This window comes from Onychostruthus taczanowskii, unplaced genomic scaffold, assembly GCF_017590055.1.
Source record: "Onychostruthus taczanowskii isolate IOZ18803 unplaced genomic scaffold, ASM1759005v1 scaffold9, whole genome shotgun sequence".
Lineage (NCBI taxonomy): Eukaryota > Metazoa > Chordata > Aves > Passeriformes > Passeridae > Onychostruthus > Onychostruthus taczanowskii.
The window spans coordinates 14,979,104-14,996,503 of NW_024506993.1; the positions used below are offsets into that span (position 1 = coordinate 14,979,104).

General features: G+C 50.8%; 2 protein-coding genes across 2 annotated transcripts; one reads left to right on the forward strand and one right to left on the reverse strand.

The window, feature by feature from the left end:
• The first annotated feature begins 570 nt into the window (after positions 1–570).
• RPL29 (ribosomal protein L29) lies at positions 571–3,248 on the forward strand. The gene is made up of 4 exons (XM_041426080.1): positions 571–682; positions 875–919; positions 2,166–2,230; positions 3,042–3,248. The coding sequence occupies exons 2-4, from the start codon at positions 883–885 to the stop codon at positions 3,165–3,167; spliced, it is 228 nt and encodes a 75-aa protein (XP_041282014.1). The 5' UTR covers positions 571–682; positions 875–882; the 3' UTR covers positions 3,168–3,248.
• Positions 3,249–8,902: 5,654 nt separating this feature from the next.
• Positions 8,903–15,207, reverse strand: TNNC1 (troponin C1, slow skeletal and cardiac type). The gene is made up of 6 exons (XM_041425739.1): positions 15,067–15,207; positions 11,577–11,607; positions 11,146–11,292; positions 9,873–9,987; positions 9,629–9,765; positions 8,903–9,076 (listed from the first exon to the last, which is right to left on the reverse strand). Exons 1-6 carry the CDS (start codon positions 15,088–15,090, stop codon positions 9,045–9,047), a joined length of 486 nt encoding a protein of 161 aa, XP_041281673.1. The 5' UTR covers positions 15,091–15,207; the 3' UTR covers positions 8,903–9,044.
• Between the last annotated feature and the right edge of the window lie 2,193 nt (positions 15,208–17,400).

The following is a 17,400-nucleotide window of genomic DNA, read 5'->3' on the forward strand; positions in this document are numbered from 1 at the left end:
TAACCTCGCAGCAGGGCCAGAACGCGGCACAAACCCCTGCACCGTGCCACGTCTTTGCTGGGCATGGGGGTTTTTGGGGTCACCGAGGTGGCACAGCTTTGTGTCTGAAAGCAAACAGAGCTGCTCGGGCCGCTGGTGCTTCACACAAACAAAGGTGAACGGCACTGAGTGAACCCGCCCTGAGGAGCGCTGTCTGTGCGTCACTGCATTGCCCGAGCGCGGTGAACGCGCAGACGAACCGAGCCCGGACTCGGACGGGGCCGAGGGCCCCAGGCTCCCGCGGGGATCGGCAGGGCCGGGCCCAGGGCGGCCTCGGATCCCGGCTCGCTCGCCCCGGCCGGCGGACGCCATGGTCGGGGGCAGTTAGTGCGGGGACCGCGTTGCTGGGGGAACAGCGTAGCTGAGGGACCGGGTCCGCCACGTCGCTGGGTGTTGCTGTCCCGCCGCGGCGGGGCCTTCCCGGGGCGGGAGCGGCCTCAGGTCCCTCAAGAAGCGGGAGCGGCAGCGAGGAGAGCCGGGGCGGTGCGGGCAAAGAGCAGCGGTGCGGGAAAGCAACGGGGAAACTGCCGGGCGGAACTACAGGACACGGGGTTCCGGCCCGGCCCGGCCCGGCCCTGATTCCCGGCAGCCCCCGCGGTGCTCCCTCTCTTCCGGTCCGGCGGCGGCGGCGAGCGCGGCTCCGGTGAGGGCGGCCCCGGCACCATCCGGCGCCATCCGCGTTCATCCGACACCATCCGCGGGTCGGGCTGAGGGGCTGGCTCGGGGCTGGCGGAGCGGGGCCATAGCCGGGGCTCGGGGCCGGGCGCGCTCTCTGCGGGAGCCGGGCGCCCCTCGGCAGCCCGGCCCGGCTGAGCCGTGTGTGTTTCTCCCGCAGGTGCGACCATGGCCAAGTCCAAGAACCACACCACGCACAACCAGTGTGAGCGGGGCGGGGATCCCGGCGGGGGTAGCCGCGCTGGGGCCGCTCCAGCTGCGGTGGTGGCAGCACGGCCTGCCCGGGGGTTTGTGGCGAGATGAGGCGGTGCTGCGCGGAGATGGAATGGGGGTTTGAAGGAGTGTGATGAGAGTCGGGGCTTGTTTGGGCTCAACGTAGAATTAATACGTAGGTAACAAAAGAGGAGCTTTTACCTTGGAAAACTGGGGTCGGCCTGTTATCCCAGGTAACCAGCAGTGGGATGACAGGATGCAGGCTCAAGCTGTGCCAGGGGAGGTTTGGGTTGGGCTTTAGGAAGAATTTCTTCCCAGGGAGGGTGCTTGGGCGTTGGAATGGGCTGCCGGGAGGGGTGGTGGTGTCACCGTACCTGGAGGTGTTCAGGGCAAGGCTGAACGTGGCCCGTTGCCCTGATCTGGCCGGGTGGTGATGGGCTCCAAGGTCTCGGAGGCCTTTTCCAACCTGAGTGATTCCATGGTGGTCACTGCCAGCCGAGCAGGCAGAGGGACCTTTCACAAGAGCAGGCAGTGGCAGGACACAGGGGAATGGCTTCACGCTGGCAGAGCAGGCTTAGATTGGATATTAGGAAGAAATGCTTCTCTGTGAGGATGGCACAAGTTGCCCAGAGAGACTGTGGCTGCTCCATTCCTGGAAGTGTCCAAGGGCAGGTTGGATGGGGCTTGGAGCAGCCTGGTCTGGTGACAGAGGTCCTTGCTCTTGGCAGGGGGTGGAACAGGATGGTCTTCAAAGTTATTTCCAGCCCAAGCCATCCTGTCGTTGTGTGGTGTTCCTGACAAGCTTCCTCCCTGGGATCCTGTGCAATCCAGAGATGGCCACAGTGATGGAATAGTTCATGTCTGGGGTCTTTCATCAGTGCTGTGATTAGCAGAGGTCACGGGTAGGCTCTGCTTGGTCCTGCACAGTGAGTGAGGTGCCCTCTGACACTGACCACAAGGGCTTCCATTTATTAGTGAGTGAGGCCTTTGACTCTGCTGCTGGTGCTGTCAGGGTTCATTAGTTAATGAGCTGCTCAAAATCTTTGGATTGGAAGCCCATGCAAAGGGATGAGCACAGAGATGTGTTTTTAATTGAACTCTAGTTTGGATAGGAAGGGTCTGAAAATTGTCTGTTCCAGATAATTTTGATAGTCAGGTACACTTTAAAAAGAAACTAATGCAGCTGCTAAATAATAGCAGAAACTGGAATTTCAGTAATTGTCTTGTTTCTCACGTAGCCCGTAAGTGGCACAGAAATGGCATCAAGAAGCCCAAAACCCATAGATATGAATCTCTCAAAGGGGTGAGTATTTCTGCTGGTATTCCCAGGTTGATGAGCCACTGAGGCTTAACTGTGAAAAAAAAAACCAAAAAACAACAAAACCAGAATTTGTGTTATTCTGACTGACACATTTTTTGCAGACAGAGGCCTGTGTTCCAGAGGCTCAGAACCAATGTGGGGTTCAGTTCTTTTACTTTCCTGACATACAGCTGGGATATTTCTAACCCACATGAAATCTGCTCTTGTATGTCTGTGAAACTGAATTTCAGTCAGTGGCCAGTTTTGTCCTTGTCCTGTTCTGGTGGCTGTCACTGGGTGATGTCTCCAGTAAAACACTTGCCAGTAAAATGGTTCCTTTCCCTTTTGAGTCCTGCTGGGTCTCCTCCTCTCCTCGTCCTCTGCTCTCATTACATTCAGTAATGTTTTGCTGTCTATACTAATCCAGATAATTTCACTTACAGGAAATTTTTAAAATATAAGAGGAATTAGCATTTCTAGGCAAAACGCATGAAAGTGACAGCATATTGCTTTTTCTGAGATTATCCAAATGGTACAGCAAGACCTTTTTCCACACTAGAAAGTGAAAACAGTAAATCCTATTCTTTATGGTTATTGTTGGGGTTTGGGATTTTTTGTTTGTTTATGATGGTTAAGGAAAACAGCTGTTAAAGCCTGGTTGCAGATGACTAAAATAATTTTACTGAAAAATCAGAAAATAAGTCTGAACTAGTCACAGTCTGCATTTGGGAGTAATTGGAACAATATGGAGCTGTAAATGTTTTTGTAGATGTCTTCTTCTGCAACATGGCTTATTTTTCCTTTATTTTTATAGGTTGATCCCAAGTTTCTGAGGAACATGAGATTTGCAAAGAAACACAACAAGAAGGGGCTGAAGAAGATGCAGGCCAACAATGCCAAGCAGGCAGCTCAGCAGGCTGCTCAGCAGAAAAAGGACTGATGTGCTTTAACAAGAGGACCCAGTTTTCTTACTGGCATGTGTGTTACAGCATTTTTTTAAAATAAAATTGTATGTAACAAAGCCTTCACCTCCTGAATTTGAGGAGAGCCCTCCAGAGGCCTTGTTTGAGTTGTGTTTTAGCTGCCAGCTGTGCATCAAGCCTGTGAGTAGTGATCCAGGGGAGCCTGACTGGCTTGTAGTTCCCTCCTGGATCCCTCCTTGTGCTTTTGAAAACTGGGGTGACATTTTCTTTCTCAGGTACCATGACTTCAGTGATAATTCCTGGTGCTGTTACAGCAGGGTGACATTCCTAAGGGCTGTTACGTGTCTGCTGCGTTGCTGTGTGGTTCCCTGCAGCTGTGGGAATCCAGGGAAATAGGAGGGGAAGGAGTGCTGGCTGTGGTGCTGAGGACCACAGGAGTTTGTGCTGGAGTTGGTGTGTGTTGTAGCCTGAGATACTTGTAGATATTGAAGCATTAATGGAGCTACCCATGGGAATGTGTAAGGGTTTAGGAATACACAAAATGCACATTTTTAATAGTGACTAATTTTAGGGAATGTATTTCACTCCAGTAACAAAAGCACTGTCTAATGAAATATGCTGGCTTGGGGAGATGAGGGGAATAACATGCAAAATCCCGGGAGGAGCTGAGGCCGGGTTTTGCTCCGGCTGTTTTGTGCATCCAGGAGAAGGCTTCACTCTCCAGGGCCCCCCCGAAGCTGACTTGCCGTGCTTTCCACTCCTGGTGTGAGGCGCCTGTTGGAATGCAGCCGGCTGCTCTGAAATTGCAGTTCCGGCGCTTGTCCACCCGGTGGGGTAAATCAGCAGAGCACGCCAGGGCTGGAAGTTTGCACAGACCTGACTGTAGAGCAGAAAAACACTTGTGGGATGAAAAACAATTTTAACTGGAACATCCAATTCATGTAGTTTGTTTTTTTGAATAGTTTAGCCAATTACCAAAATTATCTGTGTTACTTTGAACTCTTTCCAGCTTAAATTCAAAAATCTTTTCCCAGTTCCCACTTTTTAATTGGTTTTGACTGATTAGGAAAACCCACCCATCCCTAAACAAAGCAATATACAGAAATGTACTAATTTGAAACTCGCAAGTCAAGGGAATTGTAAAGTCAGGGATGTCTGTAGCTCTCAGCTGTTTGATTCCTGCTGTGTGCATCTCCTGGGCTTTTGTGGAGGTTGGTTTTGTCAACCTGTTACAAACAAGTGTTTGAGGAACTTAAAGGATCACCAGCAAAGGTACCAGTAAAAACCAGATTTAATATTAAGCAACAGCATGACAGTTCATTGGGAAGGTTCACTCCACAGCTTGCTAGATGATTAAGGCACACAGCGTGGAGTTGTTGCTGGTATGGAAGGAGATGGGAGTGGCTGGTCCAGCGAGGGTCAGTGTGGTCATTCTGGTGTAGATGTGTGTTAAAAGAGTGAAAGGAAAAAACCTCTGAGCAGAGCACTTGGTGTTTGTCAGTCTACACCTTTACCTGTGTGTCTGCAGATTTTCTACCCAGTGTAAGTTCTGCATTTTAAATCTCTAGCAATAAAACTTCTCCATAAGAAAAAGGTAAGAAGGGAGATTTCACCTCAACCCCTTTGATGTCTTCCCCAGAGTGCTTGTGTTGTGAGAGTAGCTCACCCACAAGATGCAGTCTGAGGGAAGAGAGAGGCAAGGCTCAGGCTGAGAAGAGGATGTTGGAATGTTAAGGAGAAGCAGAGGGCAAGATTTGGGCTTCCTGTGGCTCCAGGCAGCTCCCCCAGGCCTGCCTTCAGAAGCAGCCTTTTCATCTCGCTGCCCTTCATGCTGCCCTTCAGTGGGACAGCTTCCCAAATAAGGCCTTGCTGACTTTCTGACCAAAATAGCGGCTGCGTGACAAAATGCAGCCCAGAGGAACGTAACCTTAATCCAGGCATCATTGTGTAGCAAGAGACAGGAATTTTGTGAGCTTCCACAGGTGTCAGGTTTGTTGTGTGCTCCCTGCACACATGGTGGTTCTGCAGGACACTGCCTGCAGTGACATCAGTGACCACCTACTGCATCTGCTAACCCTGTGACACCTGTGTTCGCAGCTTTCCTCTTTGTACGGTTGTCCCAGCCCTGAAGGGGAAGCTGTGGAGGGGAGTTTGTGCTGACTCTGCCTCCGGGTGGGTCTCCATCCTCTTTCTCTGGCCTTGTGAAATCATGTGAGTTCTGTTGGTGAAGTGAGGCTGGAGATCCTTTTTGGGGGCATTACGTATACAGAGCTCAGGAGTGGGGGACCAGCAGCTGTGGCCCACTTGAAACTATTCCTACTACACAGAGCTCTCTCATCTTTGATATTTCAAAACTGCAAAACTCTCATGATGAAGTGTTTGGTATCCTGCAGGAAGACAAAGAGCTCAAAAGCATCTCAGTGCTTAACAACTGCCGTACATCAGCTTATACATCTCCTGCTTGCTGCTGCTCTACGTCATACTTGCTGCAGATTATTTCTCCCCTTTGCAATTAAGAGGACTCAATATCAAGTTCCAATTTGGCTCCTTTCTCTGCTTTGACTTAAAAAAGAAAAAAGGCAAAGGGCGTGTAACCAAATACCAAATCATCTCATTTGGCAAAGGTGAGCCATTGCTCTGAAAGCCAAGAGCACAGAACAGGGAGGGGGGAATCAAAGCCCTGCAAAATGCTCTGATGGGGCAAGGTCTTTACTGGGGACATTGATGTTCACAGTGGCGATAAAAAGTAGGGCTGGACACATGTAACTGTGTCCCCCTTTAATGCCTTTCAATACTGTGGTCAAAAAGAGGCTGCAACAGAACATGAGTTCTGCTTTGCCCAGGTTCCAAGGCTGTTGCAGGTGTTTGTACACCACAGGGGCTTTGGCTTGGTGAAGTGTTTATCTGATGTACCTTAGCTCACGTTACACTGACACTGCCCTGCTGGCAGATTTAGGTAGAGGTTTTATTAGGGCAGTGAGTACAAAATTTCATCTGAACTTCCTGCAGTCACTTGGTTCACACAGCAAAGTTTTATTGAGGGCTGAGGAGAGGCCTCAGATATGCTGATAAAGCTGCATACCAGGGCAGGAGTTTAAATCTACAGCAAAGGCAAGCAGATAAATGGCCTGAGAGCTGTGGCAGTGTCTGGTGGCATGGGCTGCTGTCACCTGCCTGCTGGGGAGGTAAGAGCACATGGATCTAGGGGCTGGTTTAGACACTGGTAAATTACTTTTTTTGCCTCATTAAAAAGAAAAAAAATAATTGGTTTTTCTTCCCCAGACAATGTGCACTTGTGTCACATTCCTGAAATGCTTTTGGGCACCAGAGGTTCACTACACGTGCACTAAAAACTGCGAACTGGTTTGGAGTTGCATAGATCCGTGGATTCCTCAGGGTGGTTTTCATTCATTGTTAGCACATCCCGTGTGGGGGCTCAGCCAGGCTGCTCCTCCAGGGGGGACTGTTTTTTCAGCCTGCTCACCCACTCACTGGCCTGTCATGTTGTGTTACATTCCTTGTGCAGTTGTTCCTGTGTTTTAGCCAACAGTGAAATCCACCCACAGCTCCTCACCCTGCAGCATTTGCTGTCTGACTGGGAGGATAGGCAGTGTGTTGAGGCAGGCCAGCCTGGCAGCAGTTTTCCTGGCTTCCCAACCTCTTGTTCTATGGATGGGAAAAGCCTAAATAGTCCCAATATATCTGCTTTTCTAGTGACAAGTTTTGGCTGCTGCAAGACCTTTGTCTTCTCTCTCCAGCCACCACTTTCCCTGCTTTACTCTTGGAAAAGGGTGGGCAGCAGGTAAGGCTGTTGCTTTCTGCTGCCAGTGCCATTGAGCCAAGGGGGAAGAGCCAAGACACAGGGCCAGGTGGCTCTTCCCAGCCATCCTTTTCCCTGGGACACAGCATAGCCCAGGCCACCAGGCTGACTGAAGGGAAGGGGTTAACCTTATTTTCTCTCTTGTTCACCCTCCAGGGAGCCAAAGCCTATCAGTAAGCAGTAGAGAATATCTTGGAGAAGTCTTTTTTGGATGCTGGGATTTGGCCAGGACAGAGGAGGATAAGGAGGATAAGGGGCTGTCAGTGATGCCTGATGTGGTGTGACTGCAGGTGTGGGGTGGCCGTGGGTGTGGGGACAGCTGGCATCACCTCAGCTCCTGGCTGAACCCCAGCTATTTGCACCTCTGGAGGTTCCCAGGCCTGGGGTAAAGCATGAGGACACGCTATGTCTTCACAGGTGGGAAACAACTACTCCTGCTACACTGTGGAGGTGGAAAATGTTTCTTTTTAATCTGTAGGCTAGAGATTAGTTGGAAACATAATCTCTTAACACCTGGGAGCATTTCCTGTCACAGGGTTCTTAGACCCATATTTCCATTGCCTTCTGGTGCACCTGTAGCCCTGCTGAATCTGCAGTAGCTGTGGCATCAAGGGCTTGGAACCCTTGGGGAGAGACCTTTGAGTGGGTCAAACAGATGTTTGCATTAGAGCTGTTTCCAAAATACCCTAGATTTCTAGCTGACAGGTTCATTTTCTTAGTTTTTCTGTTGTTATAAGCCTTGGTTGAGCAAAATATTTAGTGCTGCTTGTCCAGAGGAAAGACACAGCCATGTCCCTGCAAACTATCAACCGCCTCTCTCATCCCTGTTTTCCCTGAACTGCAATATTTCATCATTACTATAAATGAGATTGTGTCACAGCTGCTTTAGGGTGTTATTTCCACAGAAGTGGGGGGGAAAAAAAATCTGCTTTGTGGAGGAAAGGCAGAAGGACAACCTGCAGAGCTGGGACACTGGCCCAGCAGCGTGGCCCTGCAGGGCTGAGGGCAGCATCGCCGGGGCTTGCACCAACTCAGCCCCGTGCTTGCCCTGCCAATGTTTGTTTTGCTTGGGTAAACGATTGACTTTAGCAACACGACTGCAATGTGTGAGCTGTGCTGGGGCTGTCATTCGATGGGAGGAGGCAGCTATGTGCAGGGAGAGCTGCTAATGCCACAGGAATGCTGCGCTTCCTTGGGACGGGAGGAGACGGTGCTGGGGACAGCGCTGCTCCTTGGCCCTGCTGTCACCCTGTGCCTGGGAGCTGAGACCCGCAGTGGGCTTGTGCATTTCCCAGTGGCCCAAATCGATGTGATTTGCCAGGGAAAATTGGGTGTCTCATTTTTTTGTAGTAGGCTCCCACCCAGGGCTGCAGGAGGACTATGAAGGGCCAGCACCTGCCTCCCACCAGGCTGAGAGGGACAGGAAGGAGCATCCAGTCCAGCTCAGGAATGGCTTTTATGCATGTTTCCAAAGCAAACTGAGGTCTTCTTTGGGCATTACAGGGTGCCAATCAGGCTGGCAGGGAGGAGGAGGGGTGTACCCTCAGGATAGCCAGGGTGAGAGTAGGGAGGGGAGGGACTGTCCCTGGCACATGGATTTCAGTGATGGCTGAAGGGGGTTTTAATTCATATTTCATTGCTAAAATGCTGCCAATGCTCCAGTTAAACCAGCAGGCACCAGTGCCAGCTCCCAAGCCTGCTCTCCGTGGCGGGGTGAGGAGATAGAACATGGCAGCTCCCTGCTGAGCCCCCATGGCCCTGTTGGATGGACTTTGCCATTGGGCTGGCAGCAGAACACCTCTTGGAGGCTTGAAGCTCCAGCCGTGATGTCACCTTGCCAGAAGTAGCCCCCGACAGTGGTTTCATTAATCATGAGCACACAACGGGGGTGAAGCTGTCACTGAACCTCCAAGGAATGACCAGCTGAGGCACTGGGTATTAACAGGTTTTATTTCCCCCTGGCCACCCTTCTCAGCACTCAGTCTTCATGCTGGTAGCCAGGGGACTTAGTCAAGGAGACGAGATGCAGGGCTGGAGGGTTTAGGAGATTCAAGCTGTCCATCTGGCCTCAGATTTATTCAACCCCCTTCATAAACTCCAGGAACTCTGCCAAGGGGAAGACATTGGAGACAAGAGGTGTGAGGTGAGACTGAAGTGCCCTCACAGCTGCCAAGTGTGCTCTTGGCAGCTTTTCCCAGCCCTGTCTCCCTTTCCACCCTGACGATATGCGAGAGGCCGAGGGGGGGATGGCTACTGCTTCTCTGACTGTGGCGAGGACTCCTTGTGACTCCTGCTGGAAATGTCACTGGAGCCCAGCGTCACCCTCAGCTGCCACCACACGGCCTGGATATAATTTTGTCAGCACCACGTTCAAAGATGCAGCCCCTCAGAAATGGTGCTGGTGTTAAGGGGGCAGGAGGGGACTGGTGAAAAGCGGCAGTGCTTCAGTGCAGCAAGGGAACAGGTGAGGCAGCCCCAGGGCCTTGCTCCCATTTCACAGGAGTAAGAACCCCCCATCCCTGTGCACACACGCTCCTGTCAGATGTATTGCCCAGCACTGCCTGCATGAGCTCATCCAAGAAAGCAGCCAAGACCAAGGGAGCTGCCCAGGGGCATGACCAAGAGCTTGTGACCAAACCACATGCAAGGAAGTCCTACCATCATAGTCAATCCTGCCATCGTTGTTTTTATCCCCATCTTTCATCAGTTCCTCTATGTCATCCTCAGTGATGGTCTCTCCTGTTGCCTGCAGCATGATCTTCAGCTCCTCGAGGTCGATGTAGCCATCAGCATTTCTGTGCCAGGACAAAAGAGCTCAGGAGCAGACAGAACTGCAGGGGAGGGGGGCCAGGCTGGCTGCACCCCTCCCACCACCCCACCTCGCTGTGCTCATGGCTCTTACTTATCAAACATCCTGAAGAGGTCTGAGAGCTCCTCTTCGGTTTTTCCTTTGCTGTCATCTTTCATACACCGGACCATCATAACCAGGAACTCATCGAAGTCCACAGTGCCACTGCCTGAGGGAAGAATGGGCATTCTGGGGCCAGCTGGTCAGCACTGGGACCCTGACTGAGCTCCACACTTCTCCATGAGCAGCTCCACCCAGCTTCCCTGCACAGCCACATGAATTCAGAACCCAAAAACCTTAAGTGGTGGTGTTAAACCCGTTATTGTAACCAAGACTGCCATCAGACAGTGTCTCTACAAGTCAAACTGGAAGAATGTACAAGGTCTGATGTCTCAGTCTTTTCTCATACTGGGCTTGAGGAATGCAGGAAAGGGGAGCCCAGCTGGAGCCATCAACTGGAGCTACAGGGGATGGACATTGGCAATGCCAATGAGGGATCACCCTTCCCTTCAGCAACCAAGGGACAAAACTCAGGAGAGCAGCCCTGCAGCAAGAGTCAGCTCTCAGGATGCTGGGAAAACTGACTGAGGCCCTTCTCTGACCTTGTAAGTGAATTTTTACCTTTCACAGTCATTTTGCGTTGGCAAAAGTCCTTCTAGAAGCACCAAAGGATGGAAATTCCTGCTATGGAGATACCTGTCCATCTCATTTAGGTGTTAATATTGAAAGCTCCAGAGGCAGGTATTCATGCAGTGTGGTTTTGCACCTGCACTATAGCAGTGTTGTTTTCAGTGACTCAGATGCTTTCCTTTTTTGCCTGATTTTTAACTGCTTCTTTATTTTCCAGCTACTTTGTGTGGTATTTCTGCCCAAATGCCCACAGTGGATTTTGTTATGTGTGATCATCAGTACACTGATTTAATCAGTATTGACAGTTAGTTATGTGGGGGTGTGTACACTTGAGCAGTGAAAGACTTTCCTGATTGAATCCTCTAAGTGACATTTCTAAAATGGCAGTTCCTACATTCAGCCTATATTTTGTTTTTTAAAAGGATCTGTACAATTTCACCGTACCCCCAAAATCAGTTCAAGCAGTCTGATCGCTGCAGAAATAAAGATTTCTATAGTTTCTCTTCGCCTGGAAGTTCCATAAAGGAACCATGCTGAGGTCTGGTGGGTGTTTAGTGTCCTTTGAGTTCACAGCAGGTTGCAGCCTACAGCTGTGACTGTCCCCAGCACGGATCCTGCAGCACTGCACAGATGGCCCCCGTGCCCTCAGATGTGGGGGATGGTGCTTGGGAGAGTGGAAGAAACCCAAACTTCTCACCATCTTCATCCACCTCATCTATCATCTCCTGCAGCTCCTCAGGGGTGGGGTTCTGCCCCAGCATCCTCATCACCTTCCCCAGCTCCTTGGTGCTGATGCAGCCATCCTCCGCCCCCAGCACGAAGATGTCAAAGGCAGCCTTGAACTCTGCAGAGAGAGGGAGAGGAGAGGAGAGGAGAGGAGAGGAGAGCTGGAGCCTGCAGGCAGGGGCTCATCCCAGGCACAGCCTCCCCTGACTGTGCCCAGGCACGGCCCCGTGGGACACAGGCACAGCACAGAAACTGCCTTGCTAGGAATGCTGGTGGATCAAAACCCCTGGGTCATGCCCTGCCTTGGCCAAAGCATTTTCCAGAGCATTCTTGCTGAGCAGGCAGGGCTGCTGCCTGGGAGCTCCAATTCAGGCTGTGATGTCAGGTTGAAGGTGCACCTACCATTTTTTTGCTCTTCTGTCAGCTGCTCAACCTGTAAGGAAAACACAGACACCAAGTCATTTTAATTTTGTCAGCATCGTAAATTGCTGAAAGGACATGTTGTTTGTTCAACAGCCTTTGCCAAGGTCAACCAAACCTCACAAGAGGCAACCTCATGGATCAGGGAATGTACAGCCAGAGAGGTTTTGACACAGCAAGATTTTGTAGTCTAAGAGATTCTTCCTTTAAAAAAAATATTCACATCTCCTTTGAAGCAAACATAACTTCTCTAGAGTAGTAGATGCTAATACATGGCAGAAATAGCCTTTGTACAGGCAGGGGAAACCCACTGGGAAAAGAATATGCCTCTGCCAACCATTTGGGGATAATTTCTTGTTGTGGCAGGTTTCACTGCAGGATGCCTGCTCACATGTGGGCCAATGCCAGATCAGAGCTGAGACGTGCTTGAGATTCCCTGGGGAGGGAGAGGTACACAAGACTATCCCTGGTAGTTGCTTTTCAGGCTAGATTCAGGAAACTGCTGCCCTATCCAGGGCTTAACTGCTCTGCTTCCATCTCAGCCAGTGTTATTACAAAGGTGTCTGGCTCTGAAGGGAGCTGCTATTATTCCCCTCAGTCTGTTTTGGGAATCTCTCTGAAGGAATGGCCTGTGGAGCCAACAGGCATTAGCTGACATGGACTGGCAGACTGTTCCCAAACTCTGCCCTAATTCAATCCCCACAGACTATCAGTGGGAGCTTATTAGATAGCATGAATTAATGAAGATAATCAAAAAGGAGAGCAAAGGGGAATCAATCAGCTCTGTGCCATACCTGTTTAAGTGCCTTTCTCTCTATGGCTTCATTCCAGGTACAGCTTAGCTGAACTTGCTGCCCTTACCACCATGTCCAACTGCCCCTTTGGAAGCATCCATGAAAACATCAACTTTTCCTTCCTATGCTGGTCCACAGCCTCTCTAGATCCAGCCAGGTAGGGCCCCGTGCCTGCCCTGTCTGACCCCACTAAAGTCTCCTTGCTGCCACCCCCATGCAATGGCCCCCAGCACCCATCCCTGCCATGTCTTGTTTGGGGCAGGACCCCACAACCCAGGGTGGTGTCTTTGAGTGAAAGCTGATTCTTTTGTCCCCAAAGGGCTGTGGTTTTGCAAAAGCCAGCTGGTTCTTCCTGCTTGCAGCAAGAAGCAGAGAAAGTATTTTTCCTTAGCAGGACAGAGCCTGTGGGAGCAGGCAGAGCCTTTTATCCCACCCCCCGTGCTCCACGAGGTGAGGACTTGGCAGAAAGCACTAAGGACGGTGGCAGGATCTTTCTCCACTGCTGGAGGAGACCCAAGCCCAGTGTGTTTCTGGTGCTGCTGAAGGCAGCTGCAGCCCCCATGCAGACATTTTTTGGGCAGAGCAAGAGCAGCCACCACCACGACGGCCACAGCCAGTCCCGCTCTGTAACACGACACCACTGGCGCAGTCGCTATTTATAAGCCCGAGTGAGAGAGGTGCTGGAGATAAAGATGAGCTCCCCAATTGTTCCCAGGCTTTGGTATTTATCCTTGCAGCCCTTTATCTAGACACTTGTCCCTGGCACTGTTCTAGGCACCGCTTAACAGAGCCTAAAAATATTCCCAAAATAGCTTTGTGTTTGCACACCCTTATCTAGGCATGAGTGGGTAAGATGAAAATCCATTGGGTTCTCTGGCTGCACGTAGGGGATTTGGCATAAATGTAACATTAATATATGCTATCAGCATGCAGAAAATGTACAGCTATTCACTTTTGAAGTCTCCTTGAGTACTGAAGTGATAGATGTGGTGTATGTGAATTAAATGCATTGTTGCTACAGAGTGACATTTGTGTCACAGAAATCTATCTTGAGCTGTCCGTAGTTCACTCTGGACATGGGTGCTGTTTCCTGCCTTATTCCTCTTTTTCCTCTATATCATTGCAGGAACAGGTTTTTCTGACTGCAATGTGGGAAGGCAAGCTCTGAGCTCACAGCACTGCAGCAGTTGTGGTAATGCCAAAAGCAAAATGGTATTTTGCTTTTATCAGCTCCTCTCTCCATCCCATGGTTCCGTTTGAAGTCAGACAGAGGAAACTGAAGTTCTTAATTTTTTTCCACAGGTAAATGTTTTCTGTCTAAATTGAGGTAAACAGATCCACAAAAGAGCTGTCTGTCTCAGCTGTGCCTGGCTTGGACTTGTTTTGCCTCTGTAAAGGTGTTGGGAGTTAATGCCCAGGGCTCAAACCCTCCATTCACCTAATTAATGGCCATGTGGTCCCTGTGCCTTGAGTCACAGAGGGCTTATTTAATTAAAAATCTTAATTAGAAAGGCCTGGATTTCCTTTGATTTTACATGTTCCATTTTTCTCCATTTTGAAGGTGTTGGTGGGGGGACCCAGCCTTTCCTGAACCTTTTCACACTATCAGGATCACTACAGGGGTTCCATTTCCAAGATTCAAGGCTGACCAAAGGACAGGGGATGTGTGAGCATTGAGGTTTTTTTCCTTCAGTTAGCTACCAAGTACTATATTCCTTCCCTCTAAAAACCTTGGCATAACATTAAGACTGGTATGATGCTTTTTTTTTTTTTTTTTTTTTTTTTTTTTTTTTTTTTTTTTTTTTTTTTGTGCTCTTGCTTAAAATCAAACTTGATCAGTTGTATATTTAAGGAGGGGGGAAAGCATCAAAAAGCTCTTACTGTAAATCTAGTTATGGATGCAATAGCAATCTACACAATCCAGAATCTATTTTCATCCTTATTCCGCTAGCACATCTCTGTCTGACTACGTTACAGAATAATGCAGAGTTCTTATTACAGACCAAATAGTTTGGGTTTGCACAGTGAGTGCAGTGTGCAGCTGTGGAAGTTAAAATAGCCAAAGGATGCTCCACGTTCCCCAGGGCATAGCTCACATTCTGGATTCTGCACAGCACAGAGCAGGAGCAGCAAAGCAGAGCAGGAGGTTTGGAAATAACTGAGAAAAAACCAAGGGTTTTTTAAAAACCCCATAAAAAATACTCAGCAAAGGGGTGGGGGGAACATAGCGATGACAGAGTTGTAAAGCACCAGAAAGAAGAGGGTGAGTTTAACCCATACAAATAATGTTTATTTTCTAGGAAATCCTCCTCTGCTTTGTCTGGACTAAAACCAAGAGTCATCTCTTATGCCATGCAGGTTTTATTGAGATTTATATCTTCACCTAGGAGCCATCTTCCTGCTTTACAGTGGAGAACCAGGGGGTCAATGTAAATAATTTAATAGCAGGTTGAGTGTTTTCCACTCGTAAGAGGAGTGCAAAACTTCCAGAGCCAGGAGAGGGAAGGGTCAGTATCCTGGATGAGGATGTTGACTAAAAGCTGCTGCCCTGTAATTATTTCTCATTTCCATTTCTCCACTGAATTATTGCCATCGCAGCTTTGGGGAGCCTACAACAAAAATCCTCAGATCCATTTCAGCCCCCGCTCCGCATCCCACAGCCCCGGGGGCACACTCACCGCTGCCTTGTAGATGTCATCCATGGCTGGCGAGGGCGGCCGCGGTGCCTGTGCCGGCGCTGCCCGCGGGCTGGGCTCATATAGGGCTGGAGCAGCCCGGGCAGCCCGGCCCCCCAGGAATGCCTGCCCCGCATGCCTTGGGACGGGGACACGGCCGAGCCCGGCGCTGGCACGTCCGGGGCCGGCCCCAGCCCCAGCCCCGGCCCCGCTCGGGGCAGCTGGAGCTTCCCTCGTGACTTTGTTGTGGGATCAAGGCACCGCTTTTCAGCAAGACCCGCGGAAATTGCTGATCTGTTGCGGCTCTCGGCTGTCCTGGCTGGAGCCCTGCCATCGTGTCACCTCCACCTCCGCAGTGTTCCCCCTGGGAGCGGCGTTCGAAAGTTTGGACTGTGCCAAATAGGATTGGTTATTACAGGAAAGGCACATGTCCCAAAATATCCCTGTCCAGTAGGGAATGTCCCGCGGGGCAGTGGGAACAGGGGGTGTCAGGGCCCCTCGTCCCCTCTGCTGTGTGTCCCCAAATCCATGCGTGTGCGGGCTGACAGGGAGCGGGGGGAATGTGCGGCCCCGGTGCCACGGAGAGAAGTGTGGAGAGCTTTGCCCCAGTCTCCTGTTTTCAACTAAGGCTGCAAAATGTGGGGATCAGCTATCAAAAATGGGGGTGTCAGCTCGGTTTGATTCCAGGGGTAATTGCCAGTCCTTTGGGAAATCATGGCTCGCCTCATCCAGCCAGCTCGCTGACCTGTCCCCTCTGCAAACAGCTAAAATCCACACTCCTGGATTGCCTGTGGATTTACCACGGGTTTACCCTGCCACGGTGGAGAGCAAAGCACACCAAAGGCCTCCAAGTGATGAGCGGTTCTCTCACTGCAGTGAGAAGTGTTTCACTCCAGAGCAGGGGAAGACAAACCTCTCTTTCCAACGATTCAGGACTCCCTCTTGTGTCCAGAGGGGCTACAGATGGCTCTGGCACCACAGGGTGGCAAAGTCTCACCTCCAGCTGGCTCATGTCAAAATTAGTTTGCAAAACTAAAAATGCAATTAATACAACTGTTAGTTTTCATCTTTTTTACAAATCCACCTTTAAGAGGACTCATGCTGCATGGAAAAACCTGCAGTCCCTATGGAGTGCCCAAGCCAAAGCAGCACTAACCAGGGAGCCAGGTGGTGTCAGCACAAAGTGGGGATGCAGGTGAGCACAAAGCCATGCCCACATCACATCCTCCCAGGTTCTGAGTCCTGAAGGATTAACTCACTGCAGAGGCTGATAGGAACTGCAGTCCTCTGGGCATCTGCTGCCCTTGATTTACCCAGGCTTCAGCCCAGCCCTGCCTCTGCTCAGCATAGAGGTAGCAGATGGAATGAAAAGGAAAATTGTCACATTTAAGGAATTGGTTTTTGAAGCAATTAGTCTTCCTAATTTGAATGTTTTTAATATTTTGGTTGCCTTTATCACAGGAAAGTCAGAAAAAGCAGCAGAGGGAAGTAGTTATTTTGTTAAAGGGCATTGGAGCCTGTTCTTAGATGAGGGCACAGGCTGGGATGGGAGACCTGCTGTTCCCCAGAACCAACTACCACCCAAAACCTCCTGGCCAACCCCAGAGAGACCTTCCCAAAGAAGTGCTGCCCCGAGGCAAACCCCAGCCCCTGGCTGCTTCTCTGGCCTTGGGAGTCACTGCAGAGAGAGTAGGGTGGCAGGTGCCAGCTCTGGCACTACCAGGCACCGGGACAGGGGCTGAGGAATCACTCCTGGCCCTGTCCCTCCATCCTGGGAAGTGACGGCTCTGAGTCACCCTGAAAACAGCCCTGGGATGCGTCAGGATGTATTTAGGGTCAATGTAGCTCAGGAGGAGCAGCTCCAACATTGCCTTTAAAAGGTCTGGAGAGAGCTGGGGTGAAGTTCAGGCTGGCATGTGGAGGAAGGGTCTCTGTGTGCTTAGAGAGGGGAGATCTGGGCCACTGCCACCCTACACACTGGCATGGGAAAGCTGCACATCTGCTGCAGGCAGAGACTTACAAAACAGAGCTGAGCCCAGAGGAGAGGATGAAATCCCATCTGGCAGCGGGAGGAAGGTGATGTTCCTCCCGGGAAGGAGGCGCAGGCGAGTGGCACTGTGCCAACCCCTGCCTCCCTGCCGGCTGCCTGGAGACAAAGCTTCCAGCATCCCCTGGCTCTCCTGAGCTGCTTGATACAACAGAACTGGGAATTGGGGTTTGGTGGGGAAACCCAGAGCCATGCACAGCACAGGGAGGGGCTACTGCAGGCACGGGGTGTTCTGGGGGAGAGCCAGGCTCTCCTGCTGCTCCCTGTGCCTCCCGCGTGAGCCCCATGGC

Excerpts from the sequence above, each read along its gene's own strand:
- RPL29 (XM_041426080.1), top strand. The coding sequence starts at position 883 with ATGGCCAAGTCCAAGAACCACACCACGCACAACCAGT. Across the intron at positions 920-2,165 it reads CCACACCACGCACAACCAGT|CCCGTAAGTGGCACAGAAAT; the intron begins GTGAGCGGGGCG and ends TTTCTCACGTAG. Across the intron at positions 2,231-3,041 it reads GATATGAATCTCTCAAAGGG|GTTGATCCCAAGTTTCTGAG; the intron begins GTGAGTATTTCT and ends TTATTTTTATAG.
- TNNC1 (XM_041425739.1), bottom strand. The coding sequence starts at position 15,090 with ATGGATGACATCTACAAGGCAGCG. Across the intron at positions 11,293-11,576 it reads GACAGAAGAGCAAAAAAATG|AGTTCAAGGCTGCCTTTGAC; the intron begins GTAGGTGCACCT and ends CTCTCTCTGCAG. Across the intron at positions 9,988-11,145 it reads AGATGAGGTGGATGAAGATG|GCAGTGGCACTGTGGACTTC; the intron begins GTGAGAAGTTTG and ends TTCTTCCCTCAG.